The 22227-nt window shown below is 48.4% G+C and overlaps 1 protein-coding gene across 4 annotated transcripts in view; it reads right to left on the bottom strand.

The window, feature by feature from the left end:
• Positions 1-22227, bottom strand: part of Igf1r (insulin-like growth factor 1 receptor) — a 288878-nt gene that overhangs the window by 10750 nt on the left and 255901 nt on the right. For 2 of the 4 annotated variants that reach the window (XM_039102217.2, NM_052807.3), the window contains exons 15-20: positions 21615-21685; positions 15850-16079; positions 15457-15567; positions 10917-11076; positions 7657-7786; positions 4165-4299 (exon numbers count right to left, since the gene is read on the bottom strand). In XM_039102217.2, coding sequence (XP_038958145.1) covers positions 4165-4299; positions 7657-7786; positions 10917-11076; positions 15457-15567; positions 15850-16079; positions 21615-21685 — 837 coding nt within the window. Of the gene's footprint in view, positions 1-4164; positions 4300-7656; positions 7787-10916; positions 11080-15456; positions 15568-15849; positions 16080-21614; positions 21686-22227 lie in introns of all 4 variants that reach the window. The other 2 variants (XM_008759500.3, NM_001414181.1) reach the window with 1 other exon arrangement.

Raw genomic sequence — 22227 nt, 5'->3', positions numbered from 1 at the left:
GCCAGGGATGGCCTGGCAGACACTGTCACCTGCCTGTTATGATCAAACAATTTATCTCAACAAAACCAGCCCGGGATTTTCAGCATCCTGGGGTTTTGAATCTCGGAAAGGAAAAAAGCAGAAGTAGTCAGATTTGACTGAGTATGTCTCGCCTGCATCTGAGCTGGGGACACTTGGATAATAAAATGTTCAAGTTCCTTCCTGAATCCTGCATCCTAAAGACTTGGCATGTGAGCTCTGGAGATGTCACTGGATCGAATGGTTCTGCACCTCAGTCTTGTGGCTGCGCTTAAATCATCACCCCGTCCTGAAGCATTAGGTTTGGAACCTGTTTCAGGATCTTCAGCTTCCATGAACTCTGGGACTGGCCTCTGACCTCAAGAGGGGTTCACTGACAAATTGGTGCCCAAGGCACTGAAACAGGGGGTGGGGGGAAGATGGTAATGGTGGGCTCCCCTGATCCAGCCTTGTAGAATTTGCTAGATTAATTCAAACCAAGTTATGGCATTGACACTCAGACCTGGATACCCTGGTGTTTGATGGCAGCCTTTCCTCTAAGGCTAGAACCCTTTGTGATACACAGGGCTGGACACTTGGCTACTCCTGAAGCAAACTGTGCTCATGTGCAGGGACAAGGAGGCCGAAGTATGGCCACAGAGGCTGCTCCTGTCTCAGAACCACACAGTAGAAGCCCTTCCTTTACGTGTGAGACCCAACAGGCTTCAGGCTACTCCCAAGGGTGTTCATTTACTGTGCCAAAAGAATCCTTTCCCAGAACACATCTTCCTCTCATCAGCATCTCGGCACCACACTCCCCACCGGAGCCAACTCATCTCCCTTCGCTATGTTCTTTTCTTAGACAGGAGACCGATCTGCCAAGGGGGCTCTAAATGGCAGAGCAGAAAGGCCTCCTGAGTCAATCATTCTGCATCCAAGAGCAGCCTCTCTGTGGAAACTTCCTCCCCACTCTATGCTGGGAACAGGAAGTCCACTGCCTTTCCCATAGCAGGTGGCTGCTTCCCAAGCATATTAAATTCATACAAAAAAAAAAATCCAGTCAGCTGGAGATGGATCAACTTCAGGAGTCCCATGAGTTTCCCAGACAAATGTTTGCCCCAGTATAAAAGAACAAAAACAATACCTCTCCTGTGACCAGACCTAAACCACAGGAACAAAACTTACACCTGCTCTTTTGAACGGTTTCTCAGCTTGTGGGACACTCTAGTATCTAAGTCAATGCCGGTGTGGTACACCCTTATACAGATTCATAGACAGCCATGTTCCTACTCCATGCTTTTAACTTTGCCCCAAATACTGACTATTCTCTCACAACGGTCTAGTAGGGAAAGTGGCTGCACCACTGAGGTCAAAGTAAAGCTCTAAGGGACACCATGAGCAGCACTCAGAACCCAGAGCGTCTCTAGGTAGTCCTCCTGCATCCTGTAAGCCTTCTGAGGTCAGTTTAGAAAGGGCGCAGTGGCAGTGCTCTCCTTGAAGATGCTCAGGGCACAACAGGCAATGGGCAAGCCTGTGGCTCAATATGGCCTGCTGCCTATTCAGTTTTGTAAGGCCCTCCCAGGTAAGAGGGCCTTAAAAGGGGTTTACAACACTTGCAAACAGTTGGGGCAAAAACAAAGAAACAAAGAACCCTCCTGCCCCCAAATAGGAGTATTTCATATGAAGAAAATGAGAGGAATTCAAATTCCAATATAAAGTTTCAGTTGGGCACCCGTACACAGGCTGCGATCCCAGCACTAGGGGAGTTTGAGGCAGGAAAGTTCTCCTCAGTTCCTGGGTTACACTTTCTCTCAAAGGCTCCATGCTTGCTGGTGCCTGAACTTGCTTTACATCACGGCAGCAGAGCGGAGGGATTGGAAGAAGAGTGAACATGAGGTCCACAGTGCCACAAATCCTCCCCAGTGTGTTAGAGAAATCCCCTCGTCTACGGAATGGTCCACAGAGAAGCCACAGCCTCTCACACTACGCAGACCCATGACTGTTCCTCCCGCCCTGTAGTAAATCTGATCTCCCCACAACCACCCTTAGCACAGGAGTGTTATCTGCTGGAAGTCCTGTCTCAGAGTTCAGCAGCCATCTCCTGGAGACCTTCATCTAGCTAGTCACCTCACCCAGCCCCTCCTAGGTTTCAACAAAAAGCCTGCGAGATGACACTTTCAATGGATGGAGACTCACGTGGGACTAGCCCACACCTTGGCTTCTCAAGATTCTGAGCAGTCACTAGCACCTGTGTGGTTCTGCTCACCACCCACACGTCTAACCTCCATCTGTGGACCATCTCACCATCCAAGGCAACATGTGAGGGAGCGCTGCCCTGGGGAAGAGGAGGCAGGGGGTAGGCAGATATGAGTGTCTTTTGTGTAGATGGAAAGAAATCTTGACAGTCCTCCTGGGATTCTCTCACTAGTGAAGCAGAACCTGTTTTGAAGAGTTTCTGGAAAACTATATGGGTCTTGACATATCAGTAGGAACCTGCTTTGATGTCCCCCCCCCAACCCCCGAGATGCAAAACGACAACTGATAACAACAGCCGATCCACGCCTTAAGGTGTGCACATCAAATGCAAGCCCACAGCTCTCTACCTGTACCCGATGAGCCAATCAGAATACCTTGCTGTCTCCCTCAAAGCCTCACTCCAGGAAGGGCCGTTTTCCGGACCCACTGAGCCACCAACATCAGATGACAAAGCAAGGCCTCTCTACTCAAGACAGTCTAAATAAAACTTGGATGCTCCATGATCTACTGAGGCCCGTATGTGGAACGTTTCTTCCCCAGATAGGCAACCCTGGGGAACCTTTAAGAGGTGGCGCCTAGGAGGTCGCTAGATCATTCCAAGATTTAGGGTTATAGCCCTTTAGTGCAGGGGTTCCCAACTTTCCTAACGCTGTGTCCCTTCAATGGAGTTCCTCACGTTCTGGTGACCGCCAACTATGACATTACTTTCACCGCTACCTCATAATGGCAATTTGCTACTGTGAATGAGGCAGTGCTGGAAACATCTGTGTTTTCCAATGGTCTCTGGCGACTCCTGGGAAAGGGTGAGGGGTCACAACCCACAGGTTGAGAACTGCTGCTTTAATGGCTGTTTCTTAGTTTCTAGCTACGAAGTGAGAATGTGTGTTCCGATACACCCTTCCCACCGTTGCAACAGCTCCCTCACCACAAAAGCAATGGAGCCCACTCATGCTCCCACACTGGGAGCCAATGTAAAACGCCTCTCCTGGTAAGCTGTGTACCTTGGGTAGTGTCTCAAAGCCATGCTGCCTGAGCACTGAGGTGGACATGGCACCGTGGGAATGCTGCGATTGAGTGACAACTCTCAGGACCAATCGATGCAGAGGGCTGTTTTCCCGGAAGTGGAGCGAGGCAACCATCTCACCAACCCCCTAGGGTGTGCCTAGGAGTATGTCCAAAGAGGGATGAGAGCAGCCTTGCTGTAGGACCATTCAGCTCTCAGGGATAAAGGCGACAGCAGATGGCTTGTGACCTTGTGTTGGGCTATGTGAGGTTTAGAAGGAGTCACTCTTCGACACAAAGCTCTGTGTGAGTATGCTGTATAGACCTTCCAGAGGCTGGGGAGAGCTCCCCAATCTGGCTCAATAGTACTAACTGTTGCATATTTTTTCCTTAAAAAAATCAAAATTTGCTGGGCTGGAGGAGATGGCTCAGCGGTTAAGAACACTGGCTGCTCTTCCAGAGGTCCTGAGTTCAAATCCCAGCAACCACACACTGGCTCACAACCATCTGTAGTGAGATCTGATGCCCTCTTCTGGTGTGTCTGAAGACAGCTACAGTGTACTTAAAATCAATCAATCAATCAATCAATCAATCAATCAATCATCAATCAATCTAAAAAATTAAAAATTGCATGAAAAAGATGAGTCAGGATTGCTATTATCTCATACTTCAAGGAGATGGGGAGGGGGAGGGGGGCGCTGGGACGCCATGGTGCAAATCTCCAATCAGCACTGGGGGGACCAAGGAACACAGGATGGGATGAAGGTGTAGCACAAAGTCACAGATCCAACAAGCCCATCCCCAGCAGTAAGGACAGAGAAGCCTTCTTCTAATCCTCTCCTGTACCTGCAAGCAACAGAGGGAATGGCTCTGGAGTTACTGATCCTACGTGGCTCAGGAAATACGTACAGCATATCGGGGCAGTTATCCGGCTTGTCCAGAAGGCCGCCCTCCATGACGAAACGAAGAACTTGCTCGTTGGACAGGCCCTGGTACGGCTGCTCAGCCAGAGTGGCGATCTCCCAGAGGACGACCCCAAAGGACCTACAGGTGGAACAGAACAAGGAATACCTCAGAAACAATGGGGAGGACCATGTCCCCTCCTTACCACCATGTCTTAGACTCTGGGTACTAAAAAATGTGTCCTCAATGTGATGACCGTACTCTACGGATGTCAAACCAGGCTCCGGCTAAGTGTGGGACATCTGTTCCCCTTGTCACTGCCAACGCTTCCTGTAGGGCTACTATAAGCCAGGTGGCAAGGCTGAGGCAGCGAAGTGCTTCTAACATCTCTAGAAGTTTTTAGAGCCCGATCTATAGCGTACACATTCAGTGCCTGGTCCCAGCCATTACTTGGACATTTAGTTTAGCAAAGACTGCAGAGGACCAGGTCCCAGCCTGGCCACTGACCCAGGGCAGCTAAGCATCTCAACTATCTCCTTCAGGGATTCTTTCCACCCCAGTTTAGAAACCTCTAAGCTAATAGTAGTTCTCCACACCACTACAAATCAGAATCTGATCAGAGTTCTTTTTTTTTTTTTTTTTTTGGTTCTTTTTTCGGAGCTGCGGACTGAACCCAGGGCCTTGCGCTTCCTAGGTAAGCGCTCTACCACTGAGCTAAATCCCCAGCCCCCTGATCAGAGTTCTTAAAACAGATGGGCATCTGGGCTCCCCAAAGCAGTTCTGATCTGCTAGTTGGAGGGTAGGGAGCTGGGTCTGGAACGTCTAAAAGTTCTGTAGGATCTTGGCTTGGGCCAAGGAAGATGAAAACCCCTGTCCCCTACAGAACTCAGGAGTCACGGCTGGGGAGGTGGTTGTGTCAGGTAGGGAACTGGGGTGGGATATACTACCCCGGGGGCAATCCTTTGGTCTAGAGGCTGGCTGAGGTATGAACTCAGCAGGTGAAGCGGTGAGAAATTATACCACGTGTGCAGTTCTGCCTGTCAGCCCAGAAGATCGAACTAAAGGAGATCCATGTGTCCAGAAACTTCGGACAGGTAATGGTCATACTGTCGCTCCCTGGGCGAACACACCTTCTCAGGGAGAGTCCCCACTTTTGCAAATACACTCAGGCTGTACGGCTGGAATGAAGAGGGCTGTCCAGAGCAAGCCAACAAAAGGGGCTTCGGATGGAGCCTTCGCAGGGCTGAGCCCCACAGAAGAGCCTAAGGCGGGCATTTTTCCACTTAGCACTCTGAGGATCCTGGCCTAAGCGGCGGAAGCCGGCAGCCTCTGACTGAATCCTAACTTTTGGCTTGCTGCTTCAGCTTCCTTCTATGAACAAAAGGGTTTTGTGCAAGTTGATACTGAGCAACGTCAGATGGGAACAGAGCCTTAGCAGTCAGACCCAAGGCCCTTTGGAACCGACAGTCACTAAGACGGTGCAGTTATGGTTTTCAAAGACCTGGCCTTAGAGAAACGGTTTCAGCCATGGGATCTGCCTTCCAGAGCCTACGCGGCTACACCAGAGGCACTCTTCAGAGGCTGTAGTGCCCACCCTCATGTCTGAAACATGGTCTGAGACAAGCAACGATGTATGTGGTTTTCTATTTTTATGAGCTGGTCTTGACAAGGTTCCCTCCCAGGCCAACTTCCCTTGTCTCTCATGCTTTCCCTGGTACACCACAGGCTTCCAGGCATTCAGTCACACTCCTGGCCCCAGCTCTGACTGCCCTATCTAGACTGCTGGTTACTTGAGTCTTTACAAACTCAGCATGTCAGCTCCAGTGTAACTCTTGCCAACACCCTGTCCTCCTCCTGGACTCCCTGCAGCCAACATCCTAGCCCACCCTATCGCAGCTGTCCGCTCATACGGTGGACAGGAAGACAGAGCATATAAACCAGAAAGAATGAAGAAGTCTAAGGGCTGGCCTTCCTGCCCTTGTACAACAGCAGCTCAAACAACTGCGATTAACGCAGATGATCAGGGTGTGGCTTGACCTGAGGCCTGCCCCTTCCCCCACAATGCTCCTAAGGCTTCCTACAATGTAGTCAACAAGATTCTTCCAATTTTTCTTTGGGTTTTTATCTACTTAGGAGCAACTGTCTTCTGAGTGTGAACTCATTCTAAAGTGACTGCCATTCCTCCAGCAGGCAGGGGTTCAGTCAGAGCTGAGAATTGGTTTATACATGCCAGTGTCCTTGCTGTCCCCAGCTGTATGCTCAACACTTGGGTTGAGAAAACGAATACCCCAAGCGCTGTCAGTGCCTTAGCACTTGGAATAAATTCTGACCGGCACCTTTCCTCTTTATACAGACATTTTCTTGTTGGTTTGTAATGGCTATGTAGTCAAAGTAGAGGAAAAACCGGCAGGGAGCCCCCTGTGTGCCCCTCTCTGTGGCTTATAGTGAGAGCTGCTACCCAGAGTTGGAACAGAATGAGTCTGTGCTGACTGTTTTCCTATCCTGCAAGCTGACCTCAAAGTTTCGGAAGCATGAAGCTCAGAAGAAACAGACAGAAGTGTGGCCCTAGGCGTCCCCTCTCCCGAGACCTCATCTACACGTGGAACAGAGTACTTTGATTCCACAGAAGAGAGGTAACCTCGGATGGGCTAACTGCAGAACAGGCCTCATCCTTGAGGCGGGGAAACAGCCAGGCTATGCCGGGTCATTTTCAAAGTCTATTTCCAGTTTGCACCTGTCTTCCAAACAAGATCCAAGGCTCTTGACCAGGAAAGGTTCACGAGACTAAAGAACTGATGTCAGTCACTGCTGGGATGGTTTCTCTGTGTGGTCATCTGCACTTGGAATAAACAACCGCTCCTTCTGTAACACAACAGCACCGGGATCTCCCGAGCGGACAGCCAAGGCTTGCTGACATTGGAGGAGGGGGACGTGCCAGGGCTCCTGCCTGCCAAGAACTCCAGTTGTATTTTGGAACCTGATGACCTCCACACGGCGTTTCCAAGGAACTGCAGTAAACAGTACTACAGAGAAGCCTTTGCACCCCTTGGTCAGTGTGCTTCTACGACAAGACACTTTTATTACTAAGGAAGATGCTTTGGGTCTGCAGTGTGTGTGTGTGTGTGTGTGTGTGTGTGTGTGTGTGTGTGTGTGTGTGTGTGCGCGTGTATGTGTGAGACTGGGGAAAAGAGAGGGGGGAACAGGCAGAAGAAACAGAGGTGAGGCTCAGGCTTCCGGCATTTCCCCACTCCTTGGAAATATTAGCTGAAAAGGGGAGGAAATGTTGCTTCTATATACTCTTGGCGTCCCAAAAATACCCTTCTGTGCTAACAGACTCCACACAAGCATATCTAAAAGCTAAAGGGCTGCGGGAGCCACTAAATGCTGAACTCAAGGCTGGCAGTCGGTGACAGTGAACAGAAACAAGGAGGGAAATGACCCAGGAGCCTGAACCAGGAGCTGGAAGGTTCAAGCTGGCCGCGTAGGAAACTCTCATACCAGACATCGGAATGAGTGGTGAAGACGCCATCCTTGAGGGACTCGGGAGACATCCAGCGCACAGGCAGCAAGCCCTTCCCGCCTTTCCGGTAGTAGTCCGTCTCGTAGATGTCTCGTGTCATACCAAAATCTGGAGGGAAGACGCACAGTGACTTAGCTGGATCAGGACTTGGGGCAGCAGCCAAGATGCCCTGGCTGCCCCAGCACAGAGCCCTTGTCCTTTGCCCATGTTCACGGTGAGGCATGTTCTCCCTCCACTCGGAGAAGGCTTTATAACGTCATAAGGCAGAAATAGAAAGACAAGATCAGCCACTTCACAGGCAAACACAAGACATCTCTGGTCTTAGTAATTTATAATTTGGCTCCTTTAAGAAACTAACTGCCTTACTGCATTTAGAGTGAGAGGCAGTTTTCAAACCATCAAGTACCGTTATTTTTCAAGAAAGGATACACTGCCCGGAGCCAGGATGAGTGTCATGCAGTTTTAAAGCTTGATCAAAATACATGGGAGGATGTGGACCACATCCACTTGGTGGTGGGTCTCTACTACTGAGGAAAAGGCCTTTTCCCACTTTGTAGCAGAGAACATGCTCGGAGTAAGAATTACAAAGATAAAATTACACGGTGAGCGGCTGAGATGCTCTTTCCCAGGCTCCTGGAGCTATTACCCAACACCCTTTCCCAACACAATACTCCCACTCATCTTTGAAAATGTCTTCCATTTTCCGAGTCTCCTGAAGCTGTCTCATCATCATGGTGGACGGCAGGCTTGCCTTTTTATAATCTCACATTATTATGTTTTCATCCATGTTTGATTTTCCACTCAACCACACCACCCTTTTCTCACACAAATGCTTCCATTCTCCTTCCATGGAGGTAAGAGCTGCTCTACCTTTAAAATGTCCCTTCCTATCTCTAAGTGGTGCCACCAAGAGGTGAGGTACAAAAGGGCAGAGCAAACCCAACAGAGAATGAGGCTGCATGGATGTTAACACAACACAATTGACTTGTGCCGAGTCTGAGCTACTGGCTGCCTCCGGCGAACTGACTCAGGGTGTGTAATCCCTGAGACGGGGGCACTGGGGGACACTGAGGAACTGGGAACATGCCTGAAGTGGTAAAAGGAAGCATTCAAGACTCTGAATTAGGGGCTGAGGATTTAGCTCAGTGGTAGAGCGCTTACCTAGGAAGCACAAGGCCCTGGGTTCGGTCCCCAGCTCCGAAAAAAAGAACCAAAAAAAAAAAAAAAAAAAAAAGACTCTGAATTAATCCAGAGACATGCAAACGAGAGGATCCGCTTTGACTTGCATAAGGGAAATGCTAGAAAACAATCTCTCTTCCTAAATGCAAAAGAAAAATAGAACAACCCCCCCTCCTTCCTAAACAGGCATGCAGAACTTAACTCTAAAAGGAAAAAAATCATAATTATAATAGAAAATATCCTCATAAATGTGCCACGTGGTTAGATGGAAAATATAATCCTTGCTGATTTGGATTTAAAATGGCAAAAAGCACACACACACACAAAAAGCACTTCTTTCTAACTGTAATGCAAAGCGGGACAAAAGCAGCAGCTTCACCGAGTTCCTGGCTGCACTGGGAAGGGTGCTCGGGAGGGCAGGATGAGGACATGGACACAGGCATGGGTTTGCTGTGTAAGCACTCCGGCTCTGTCTTAGGACCTCTGTCATTTCACAGGTGGGAAAGATGGCGGCACCGGGACGGATGGCACCTGCCCCAGGCCACTCAGATGCACAGTGGCTTCCTCTGAGGAGTGAAATCTGGGTCCCCACATATAAGGGAGAGAGATGGGAGGCAAGAAGGACCACAAAGGCTGGTAAGATGATGTCTTTTAGGGGTTGGGGATTTAGCTCAGTGGTAGAGCGCTTGCCTAGCAAGCACAAGGCCCTGAGTTCAGTCCCCAGCTCCGGAAAAAAAAAAAAAAAGATGATGTCTCTTATCTAGAAACTCTGGGGCAGGGTATCCTTTTGAGGGCTTCCCAGCAAGCCTCAGGTGTCCAAACAGAAGTATGCAAACCCAGAGGCAGACATGCTGGGGGGATCTTGAGTAACTCCAGCGACTGACATCTGTCACACAGCTGCATGCTAACACCCTGAACTTGGGCAATCAATGAAAATGAAGACAGAGAGCCGTACTTTGGATATCTCTTTAGAGCTGACACCCATTGCTTATGAAGAGGCCAGAATGGCTCACGCAAAAAAAAAAAAAAAAAAAAAAAAAAAAATCACTGCTAGGGTTTAGGCAAGCAGAACATCTCTAGAACACAAGCTCAAGAGGTGGTCAAAGGTTAGTGAGTGGTTCTGCTACACTTGCTGTCCTTCTGCTCGTTCTCAGGAAGAACACTTGGCATGCTTCTGAATTGCTGGCCTACCCCAGTAGGAAGGTAAAGGCCTCATAAATGCGGGATGGTTTTCTTAGCAACCCTGTTACTACCTTTATTTATTTATTTATTTTTCTGACGTAAAAGGCAAAGCCAAAAGACAAGAAAGGCTGGGAAAGTTTCTAGCCAGTGACCAGAAATGCAGCCCAATCAGTGTTTTAGGATCACAATGCGTTGGTAGTAAGCAACAAGGCAGGTTGAGCCGCTACGGTCATGGCAGGAAGTGCGACGCACGACAGAAAGGTCAAGCGCTTGGAGCTACCATTGACAGACGTAGCTCAGTAGCGGAGTGCTTCACTAGCACGCATAAGGCCCTGGGTTCCATCCCTGGTAGCAGGAGAGGAGGAGAAAATTTTGGGCCAACCAGGCCCTAGGTATGAAATGCAGTCAATGGTGACGGTGACCTTCCCTCTCCTGTGGACGGACATGCCCATCTCATCATCACTGTTACACTACACAGGGGTTTCCCCAAAGGGGTACCTTGCCTCTTAGAACCCCATGGGCCTATCTAGGGACAATGTTCTTTGTAAGTTGAGAAACTTGAGGGGTGGCTTGGATGGTGATTTTTTTTTTCCTCAAGTCAAAATCACTTGAGGAAGCAAGTTGCCCTGATTATGTCTGTAACAACCTGTAACTTTCCACGTGGGAAGCACTACCATGCTCAGGTGCTCTCAGGGTTACAGCCGGGAACAGATAATCACACTGACTATACACATCTTTGCATTCAAGGGCAAGCCATTGTCCCCCTGGGGCAATGCCCCTGTCTCTTCAGTGGCAGACTGATGACTGACTGCAAAGTCCCTAAAGCGCCCGTGAATTTAGTTTAGTTTGTGTCCCGTCCGGAAAGCAAAGGACACACCTCCAATTTTGACTGTGAAATCTTCAGCTACCATGCAGTTCCGAGCAGCCAGGTCTCTGTGGACGAACTTGTTGGCATTGAGGTAGGCCATGCCATCTGCAATCTCTCCAGCCATCTGGATCATCTTGCTTAAGCTCGGAGGAATCAGGACTAGATTATTCTGCTGCAGATTAGAAACAAAAGAAAAACATGAGCAACTGAGACTCCGCCCTCCCCCCCAACCCACCTGTAGGGCTTATTCTAGGAGTTGTAAATCCACGTTTATTTAATGTGAGTACCACAGGTCACCTGTGGGAAGTTAGGACTTGCTCAGAAGATGTATCATTGCTGACATCACCTGCTTGTACTAAAACTGTGCGCAGCTAGAGGAAACGCTGACTAGCAATCTGTGGGACCAGCCCTACCTTTTCCCACCCCTGCTCCCATGTATGCATTGCATGGATGTCAGGTAGGTTGGGAGTGAGCCACCTTCTACCTATTCACTGAGGCAGGCAGGGTGTTCCAATCAAACCCAAAGTTGGTCAATAGTTTGCTCTGGGGATTCCAACATCCTTCTGAGGCTGGAATCAGAGGTGTGCTGCTACACCAGCCCAATATTTCCAGGGTTTCCGAGGACCTGAACTCTCTGGTCCTGCTGCCCGGGGTTGGGGGGCAGGGGGGAAGCTTTTACCAGTGAGTTACCCCCCCCCCGCCCCGTCCAGTATTTTCTATTTGGAGCCAGACAAAAATTGTTTAAAGTGAATGAACAAGTTTAGGCATCAAGTGTTCTCAGCTCCAGCTAGTTTCCTTCTTCCTTTGGCTCCTGCCATCACAAAGTGTGAGGAAGAGGAGGGATGGAGCGCCACACGGAACAGGCACATTTCCTAAATGGATGACCCGTGTAAGCTGCCAGGACTTATTAATCTTCGTTCCCTTCCTCTAAGGTACAACGACATGAAGACTAATGCTTCCTTCTTGGATTACTGCTTCCTACGGGCACCGAGGACAACCGAAGTTCAGGTGGAGTTCACCTTGGAAAGGACTAAGGTCACCGTCCAGCAACAAGGACAGATATCATGTCTGAAGAGGAGGGCAAGGTGATGCCTTCGGCACTGAGAGCAACTAACCTATGAAGCGGTAATTTGATTTTGACGAAGTAAAATAAAACATATGTCTAAGAGGCTGATGAGAACGGCTTAGCGGGTACAAGTACCCACGGTCAAGACGGAGGGACCTATGTTCACATCCCACGACAGGGATGGTAAAAGATGAAAACCAACTCCCTCAGGGTAGGCACACACATGCACATGCACAAACGCACACATGCTACACACACACAAACGTGAAAGGTTTCCAAAGCTCCTTGTAACCCCACTCACATGTGCAACACCCCACAGTTGTGACACTAGCTAGCTAGCTTGTGTGTCAGTACCAATACATTAAATTATGCCTCAGTTTCCCTCACTGCAAAGCTTCTCCTACCATGCTATGAAGCCATCTCATTTCCTAGGTCCCATCCATACAGCTTCCTAATGTGTCTCGAGTCACAGGAGCATGTGACAAGGCTCGGAGATCACACTATCTGGGCCATTCTACACAGGCCCCATGTACTCTGACCACATTAAACACTTAAGAGAATTCTGGCTCTCACCCAGGGTTGCTAAGTTCTCACCAGGCAACAGCCCCCCCACCCCAGCATGTCCAGTAAATCTCTCTACACACGGCAGACCTAGCTGAGCTCATTTACATATTTAACCATTTTTACTTTGATTCAGGATCTCTTACTATAATCCAGGGGATGTTCTCAGAGGATGTGCCATCATGTAGAGGAAGCCTGAATCACCATTTCTTTTACAAGGGTGCTTCCCCTGTCCCATTGTCTTTTAGTATCGTTAGGGTCTTAAATATGCACGGCAAACTAGGACGCCTGCAGTTCAGGTGACACGTACTTACGCTCATTGGCACACACTGGAGTATGAATGCTGTGTAAGTAAGTGTTCCACAAAGACCTGTCACTCACCGTGTGAAAAACAATCAACAAAAGGGACTTAATTATGTGCAGAAAAGGGCTGGGCTGACATTTTGACAGTTCATGATATTATGTTGTCATTCTTTCCTTCATCTCAAGGGAGCAGGCATCTTTAATTTTGTTAGAGCCCCTTAAGACAGCACACATCCATAAGTAAATTTACCTAAGTAAATAAGCAAACCGAAACGAGGGAGAGGGAGAATACACTGACGCTGGGGTATATGCACTGATGCTGGGGTATATATAGTGAAGCTGGGGTATATACAGTGACCCTAGGGTATATGCACTGACGCTAGGGTATATACAGTGATGCTGGGGTAAATGCACTGACGCTGGGGTATATATAGTGAAGCTGGGGTATATACACTGACGCTGGGGTATATGCACTGACGCTGGGTATATACACTGACACTGGGGTATATACAGTGATGCTGGGGTATATGCACTGAATACTTGAATATATAATACTGAATTACTTGAGACTTTAGTAATCCAGCCTGTCTCTTTAAATTTAATTAAAATTTTATTTTATGTATATGGGTGTTTTGCCTGCATGTTTGTTTGTGCACTATGGGCCCAACTGGTGCCCATGGAGGCCAGAAGAACTGTGAATTCAGACAGTTGTGAGCTAACATGTGGGTGCTGGGTTCTCTGGAAGAGCTGAGCCATTTCTACATCCCTTTCTCTCTCTACATGACCACACTGAGGCTCAGAGGCCTCTTACTGTTGCCTGAGGATTGGAGGTAACCGATGGCAGAAAAAGCCCTGAGACCACAAGTTACAGGTTTATTCTGCGCATCAACTACAAGTGAAAAGTGGGATGCACACCTGATGCTAGGAGGTGCCTTAAAGGACCACTCTCCAGTCACCTATGTGAGCAAGCGTTTCTCCTTTTGTAGACCTGATACCACTGGGCCAGGCTGAGGCTCCACCAGGAACCTGGGACCGATGTTGGGAGAAACAGGCAGAACTTTGTGTATCAATGTGTACTCGGCCCTGTGGCTCTCCTGAAACCCCAAAAGCACATGCTAAGTAAAAATTACACAAGGACACTTGTAAACAGGTACTCAGAACTAAAATGAAGGAACCGTCACTTGGGAGATGATTAAATTGTGGGAGAAGGGGTTGGGGATTTAGCTCAGTGGTAGAGCACTTGCCTAGCAAGCGCAAGGCCCTGGGTTCGGTCTCCAGCTCAGAAAAAAAAAAAAAAAAAAGTCAAAAAAAAATTGTGGGAGAAAAGAAAAGAAAAGAAAAGCTTACACAGAGAATGGGAGCAAAACCAGAATGGGCCAGAGAGGAGGACGTTCCCCTTATAGTGAATGTAGACGGACAAGCGCTTAGCCACAGGCAGCAAAGCCAGCGCCGAAGAGAGAACATCAGAACCACCAAGGCAGCCCCATAAAAGGCAGTTGGTCCTGGCAATATTTCCCAACACGTCTATCAGTTAACTCTTAGTAAGGACGTAGAAATCAGACTTACGCCAGGTAGTTGTGGTGCACGCCTTTAATGCCAGCGCCTGGGAGGCAGAGGCAAGTGAATCTCTGTGAGTTCGAGGCCAGCCTGGTCTACAAAGTGAGTTCCAGAACAGCCAGGGCTGCACAGAAGAACCCTGTCTCGAAAAACAAACAACAAACAAACAAAACCCAGAAACAATAACAACAAAAAGGAAATCAGACTCACATATGCTAAAAAGCTGGCTGTGGGCTAATATAGTGGCTAATAAAAACATTACATAGGACCTGTTCAGGTTCACATTTTGAAAATTTCACCAGACTAAGCAGAATTAGGCAGCTGGGATGCTTATTACTTGAAAACCCAAGTAGGGCACTGGCGTATTATCCAGCCTGAAAAGTAGGTTCGGAGTTTGAGAAGCATCTGAAGCAATGTCAGGGCAAGGGAAGAGCAATGTGTGCCATCAAGGTAAGGATAGTATGCTCACAAATACACGTGTGTGTGTGTGTGTGTGTGTGTGTGTGTGTGTGTGTGTGTGTAAAATGGGCTCCTGAGGAAACAGCTGTCTTGTACACAGACTGGGTGGGGGAGTCACTCTGGCTGAGGTCAAGGACCCTGACAGCCTAACCATTGACTTTATTGAGCACTTACTGAAAATGTTACCAGCCACAGACATGGCCCTGAGGTAAATAAAGAAGGGGCACACCCTGAGGACCATGACAAGAGAAAATGTATGCTAGGCAGTCAAGCATACTAGGAAGTTGGCAGGGGAGGCCAGCCCAGGTTGGTGGGAAGGGTTGGCCATGATGTGCTATGGCAGCTGGAGTTGTGGTAGGCTATAGGCAGGGGTAGAGGGAATGCAGAAACAAGAACACAGAGGTGCTGGACGGGGTGAGATGCAGAGACAGACAAGATCTTCTGAAGGTTCCAGCCTGCCTACAGTTGGACAACCTTGTACCAAGGGAACCCAGAACGAGCGTAAAGCAAGGCACTCAGGGCTGAGCAGCCGATGGATTTAAAGACATGTTTCCTACAAGCTAGCACCTTCATGAAAGGGAGTGGGACAGGCACAAAACTGACCTCCACCTCTGGCCTTAGAGACCGGAGATAACTTTTGAGATCGCCACGTGTCATTAGTTCCATGATGACCAGGGTGGGCTGGCCTTGGGATACTACACCCAGCAACCGGACCTGGAAGGATGAAGAAGAGAAGGACTCAGAGGGAGGGCATCCCACACGACGACCTATGCCTCCTGGAGCTGTGTGGTGCTGGGGCCCATGGCCAGGAGTGGAGTTCTGGCGAGAGGGTGAGGCTTCCGCCTCATGGGTCTGTGGGCAGCAGGAATGCAACAGGAGACTGCCCATTGGGAAGAGGGCAAGGTACCGATCCTGCAGCTGGCCAAGCACACAGAGGGTGGCTCCAGGGATGCTCTCTTCCCGTGTCTGATCTTGGTTCCTTAGCTGCTGTCTTACCACATGGTGACAGTTGAACTCCTTCATCACTGAGGCCTCGTTGAGAAACTCAATTCTCTCACGCATACTTGCAGCCTCATTCACTGTCTTGATGGCCACTCTGGTTTCAGGCTCGTCCTTGACCACGCCCTTGGCCACTCCTTCATAGACCATCCCGAAGGACCCTTGTCCGAGCTCCCGGTTCATGGTGATCTTCTCCCGAGCTACCTCCCATTCATCAGGCACGTACACTAGGAACAGACAGGATGGAAATGGCCCTTAGACCGAGAATACAAGATGCTGCTCCCCCAAACCCACAGACGAGTCCAGCACAGGCACTCGATCTCCGAGCACTCCATGACACGTGAGGGTAGCTGGAGTAGCTAAGAACCAGGAGGAAACCAAGAAACCTAAGATAGGAAAACCAAACCAAACCGAACCGAACCGAACCGAACCAAACAGTGGTTTTATTTCTTCCCTTGGCAAAACTCCAACACCCCCGCCCCCCCCATAAAAGGCAAATTAACCCTAAGAGACAAAGAAATTCCCATCTTCCTCAAGGAATGAAAATGTCTGAAAGATTGAGCCATGGTAGGGAATGGAGGTTGGAAGGGAAAGGACCAGAGTGTGTGTCAGAAGATCTAATCTCCTCCTTCCCGGATGAACCCAGAGGTGAGAAACATCCTCTGCACAGCCTGTGTGCTAGCTAACAGGTCACCTAGTCCCTAGGGCTTTCTGAGCACTTGAAGAGAAGCTGCTCCAACTGACATGTGCGGTAAGTAAGGCATACATTGTACTTTCATAGACTCGTTTAAAACAAGTAAAAAAATAACTTTAAAAAGGTTTTAAAATTCATGCATGCATGTGAAAATCTGTGCATGCGTGTGTGTGTGTGTGTGTGTGTGTGTGTGTGTGTGTGTGTGTGAGTTTGTGTGTGTATGTACGAGCGTGCCATCTGTGTCTGAGTGCCTGGGAAATCCATAAGACAGTGTTGGCTTCTCTGGACCTAGAGTTACAGGAGGTTGGAGGCCTCTTCACAGAAGTGCTGGGAACTGAACTCTAGAAGTTCTCTAGAAGGTCAGCAAGTGTTCTCAACTACCAGGCTACTTTTCCAGCCTTGTATTCCAAAGGCTTGGTTAAAACTAAGTTTAAAAAGATAGCTTTTATATTAAAACTGACTGCTGGATGTTGTAGGTTAAATGAAAATTGTTACTGATTTATCTCATCAGCTTGTACACTTGAAAACATGGCTACAAGCTGGGTGTGGCAACAGGAGGCTGCAATCTTATCCCAGCCCTCCGGGCATGGAGGTTAGAGACGGGGCTTGTAGACCATATCGTGTTTCAGATCGTGTCAGCGACCAGTGCTGGATCAGACCTTATCCTTACTCCATGTACGTTACTCCACCCACTTTCACATCGTGTCTGACAAACTCATTGTGGTTGAGATGGAGAGACTCAGGGGGTTGGGGATTTAGCTCAGTGGTAGAGCGCTTGCCTAGGAAGCGCAAGGCCCTGGGTTCGGTCCCCAGCTCCGAAAAAAAAAAAAAAAAAAAAAAAAAAAAAGAGATGGAGAGACTCAGTCAAAACTAAAGAAGACAGAGACTCCAGAGAAAACTCCTCAGCCATCAAAAGCAATGCTAGAAAAGGAAACGAGAGAGGGGGCCCGCAAAGTGCTAAGGCACGCTGTGCGCACTACAAGCACTGCCTTCCTGTATTCCTCTGTACAGCTGTTTAACTCTGGAAGCTGCAAAGAGGTTGGGTTCTGTGTAAGCCAGCCTGCAGAGAACCGAGATCTAGCAATGATGTAGACTGCCTGCCTTTCCCCTCTGAGAGGAGAGAGAACTCGCACGCTGATGAAGGAAAAAGCAGGCTGGGAGATGAAACCTACAGTTCAAACCCAAGATGATTCGAGGTGTCCTGCAGGCTATAAAATGCAGTTTGATCCCTGGGCTGCTTTGTTTTGTTTTCCAAGTGATTTGACTTAGTGGAATACATACTGTTTTAAAACCACCAATTTTGTGAACGGGCATTTTCCCTGCACGCATCCGCGCTACATGAACTTAGCGCCTGGGGAGGACAGAAGGCTGCACTCGGATCTGGGGGAACCGGAAACACACGTGGTTGTGAGCTGCCACATGGGTGTGAATGGCATGTGGGTTCTGGGAATCAAATCAGGGTCTTCTAGAAAAGCAGTCAGTGCATTTAACTGCTGAGCCATCTCTCTAGCCCCGGAAATGCACAGTCTTTAAAAATAAAAGCATTAAAAACCTAACACAAGAAACAAAACCAAACCCAGAGGATGGGGGCTGTGGCTCGGAGGCAGAACCCTTGCCTAACATGGGCGAGGCCTAGGACCGCCTTCCAGGGGATCTCTAGTGAGGCAAGTGAGCTCTGGGATTGAGGGGGACTCGGTGGTGACCCCAGGACTTTGGCCTGCACTCTGTAATGTCAGGAACCTCCCTGACACAAACCTGAACAGAATTCCTTCTCATTTTTGGTTCTGCTTAATCTGGTTTGAGAAAAATAAACCAATGAACAGTTCTTGGAAGGAAGGAGAGGAAAGGAGGAGAGGGGCAAGCAAGAAAAACTGAACACAGGCTCCATCCCATAACATCAACGAGTACTCGAGAACTGAAATGACATCAAACTCACACATAAGATCTGGAAAAAGACTATCTGCTCCATTAGAACCATAACCCAACACAGTAACCGACAGCCCTGTCTAACGGAGGATGGCCAGCGGACACTGCAAGAAGGAAGTCCTAGCTCAGAGACAGGCCTGGGAGGGAAATCATGGCTGTGTTTACCTTTATGCTTTTAGACGCTGAGCTGCTACTGGAGGCGGGAGACCACAAGCAGGCCGCCCGCCACAGTTATCAATCGCCCCAGAGCTCAAGCCCTTAAGTGATGCCTTGACAGATGGGTGTTTATTATAAATTTGGGATTAGGGAGCCCACCGACTTATATTTTGAAGAACGGAGCATACATCTTGCGGTGGTTTGAATAGGAGTGCCCCCCACTCCCACCTCCATTGGTTCACATATTTGATTGCTTGGTCATTAGGGAGTGGTGCTACCTGACAGGGATTAGGAAGTGCGGCCTTGTTGGAGGAGGGTGGGCTTTGGGGTTTCAAATGCTGAAGTGAGGCCTAGTATCTTGCTCTACGCCTGCTGCCTGATCCAGATGTAGAACTCTTACCTACTCTCCAGCGCCATGTCTGCCTGCATGGCACCATGCTTCCTGCCATGTCAGTATTGGCTTAAACCTCTGAAACCTTACGTCGGCCCCTTTAAGCCAGCCCCTTCCTGTTTTTAAGTCTTGCTGCAGTCATGGTATCCCTTCACAGCAGCAGAACACTGACGAAGACACACACACTTATCTGTTTATTCACTTACTTCTAATGGCTGATTTGGGGAGAGGACTGCTCTAGCTTGTCATACTTGCCTTGAACTTGCTATGTAATCCAGGCTGGCCTTGAACTTACAATTCTTCTGCCTCAATGTGCACAGTACTTGGATTATAGGTTTGTGGCTCCTGTGCACGTTTCTGTATTCCACGGCACATACGTGTCTGGTAATTTCTCAACTAGAATTCTGTTTTCCATAGGCCTCAGACAGCTGGTCTCCCTGCAGAGGAGGCTAAGCTTTGCTTAGGAGAGCATAGGAGACAAGGTCTTTAAAATACCTCTCAGTAAGGATGGGGGCCACTGTCTCCATTTATTATCTCTAGGGATCCAGGCTGGCTTTTAATGAGAATTAACTACGTGGCTTGCCGCAGAAACACGGAGTTAAAGCCCAACACATCCATTCCTTGGGAGGTCCCTGAAGTTAATGCCCTCAACCCTCTTTCTAAATTCAATCCAGCTGCCGACTTCAGTCAGCCCTCAGCTTCACCAGCCGGAGTTGTTCATAAACTGTGTACAATGTTATCTGTGCTTTCCTGTAGGGGATTCTCAGTGCACTCTCGGCAACAGCGACATGCAGATTAATTCTGGGAGAAAGAAGTTCTTACAGCACCTTTGGAGATGAAATGTCACTTTGTAGCAATTCGAGGAAAAATGGCTTCTGCTGCCCGTGCTTGTCAAAAGGCCAAATAAACCAAGTGCAGATGAGGTGACAGTGTTCTCACCTGTTGACCTGGATGGTGACAAGTTTGTTCTTGCTTTGTTTTAAAGGGGGTGGGGGAGACTATTTCTCTGGCTTCTCTCTCTCTCTCTTTTTTTTTTTTCTCTTTTACAAAAGCAATTATTGACCTGGACACGATGGCTGCATGGTTCTGGCTGATTAGGAAACTGAGGTAAGGTGCCTGGGTCACCTGAGGCCAGGAGTTTGAGGCTAGCCTGTATAATACGGTAGGGCCTTTATAGTAAGGCTCTGCCTCAAAAAAGACAAAAAATGTTCTTTGTATAAACAACGCACATCTAGTTTCTTGATTTTCCTCGTTGCCTTCTTGTTTGTTTTGGTGGTGCGAGAGCAGAACCCAGGTTCTGGAACACAGTAGGCAAGTGCTCTACCACTAAACTACATATCCAAACCCGCTTCATTTGTCTTGTTAAAGGAGAAAGATATTCTCCGTGAGTAGCTATACTTTCAAGTACGGTGCATACCCTTCTAGTGTATTCTCTAGGCTTTATGGGCACAAACATATGCACAAATGCCTACTTAAAAAAATAACTCCGTGAGACCTTTTGTAAACAGAAATAACATCATTCTTTGCACCCGATTCAAATTCAGAAGAGGCTGTTTTTGATTGGCCTTACTATAAACATAATCCGGTTATGAATGATTAAAGAAACCATAGTAAAGCCAAACGTACTTACATGCTAGTTTTAAACTACAAAGCGCTTCTCTAGCTTCCCATTTGAACAGGGAAATCAGTCAGAATAATCCTGACTATTTCTTATCTGGGGCACATCTACTAACACTTCTGCAGCACGGGAACATTTCTCCTGAAGAAACTCCTGTACTGCACAGACGACCCCTCTAGCCAGATCCCCTGTGGAGCCCAGAAACCTCAGTTTTCCAAACATCACACCATGGGGATTTGCAACGAAGGCTGGGGATGCACCTTGTCCTGACCTCTCAGGGCTCAGAACAAGTCCTTCTCAGAGATTCTTTTCTTGCCTGCATCTAGATAGGCAGGAGAAAGCTACAAAGGGCTAATCGAGGAGAGGAACCCTCCCCAAGTTACTTAAAAGGTCTGAGATTACACATGAGCAAGCACTAGGTAAAAAAAAAAGAAAAACTAGAGACCAGTGGGTACAACACAGGTTCCAAGTCAGAACTTCTGAGCCATTTAATTAAATGACTTTTATTAGTTCCTGCCAAAGGGGATGTAAATAGGTGGATAGGTTATACGACCCTAGTCAGGGCAGAAGAGCAGACGGATTCCAAGAGCACACAGAGCTATGTCACCCTAACTGGTCAGGGAACAATTGGAGCCCCACCCGAGTTGACACCCACCCGGGATCCCCGGCTGGCTTCAGCCGTCCTCTGACTGGATGATGGTTATTAGAAATGCTTCTGTCACTCTGGTGTAACATTTCCAGCAGCTAACTGAACTGATTAGCAGCCTGGCCATCGGCATCGCCAGAGTCTGGTTTTTACTGGGGCATCTGAGTGTCCCAAAGTCACTGAGTGCTAAAGATGTCATTAAAAGACAAAAAGAAAGTGCTACTAAAGGCAGATCACAGAACAAAGGTACTTCAGAATTACAAAGCGCTTTTCTCCAATCAGCTCCCGACAGCTCCCATCCATATTCCCACATGTTGGCCAGGACCCTTACCATCAGCTGCGCTGAAATACTCGGGGTTCACAGAGGCGTACAGCACCCCGTTGCCCAATCTGCTGTTATTCCTGCCAAAAAAAGATGAGATTCAGGTTAGCATACCCTGTCTTTATACATTTCTGCAAATACTTTTTTTCTTTTCTCATGAATTATCTTGAGCAAGGGACGGAAACCATGCTCACTATAATGGGATCCCTTGTCTGCACTGATTCAGGCCCTGGTGCACCAGCAGATACCTGAGGACGAGGCGTCTTTCCACTTTTGCCCTGGCCTCATATTAGAGCTTTTAAAGAAACATTTGTTTCTTTGCTTCACTGGAAATAACAAGGCTCACTCCATGGGAGGCCACACTGGCATGCTTGGAGAAGCTCTTACAGGGCAGCAATCTGTGCACTAGGACAGCCAGAAAGCAGGGGACGGGCACAAAGAAAGAAGCAGCCCCCTTTCCTGCTGTTAATCATTAGGCAATGTCCTTTTTTCCCCCATCTGAAGGATGTCTGACTAGGAACCCTGGCTGGACAGTCTACATGGTATTTTCCCGCACAGATGATCTATGTTCAAGTTCAAATCATCAAGCCGACTCGCTCCAACTACTGCCTTCTGCTGGCCC

Source organism: Rattus norvegicus, chromosome 1, assembly GCF_036323735.1.
Source record: "Rattus norvegicus strain BN/NHsdMcwi chromosome 1, GRCr8, whole genome shotgun sequence".
In the NCBI taxonomy this organism is placed as follows: domain Eukaryota; kingdom Metazoa; phylum Chordata; class Mammalia; order Rodentia; family Muridae; genus Rattus; species Rattus norvegicus.
The sequence above is the reverse complement of the archived record's forward strand: the minus strand, read 5'-3'. Positions and strand labels throughout refer to the sequence as shown.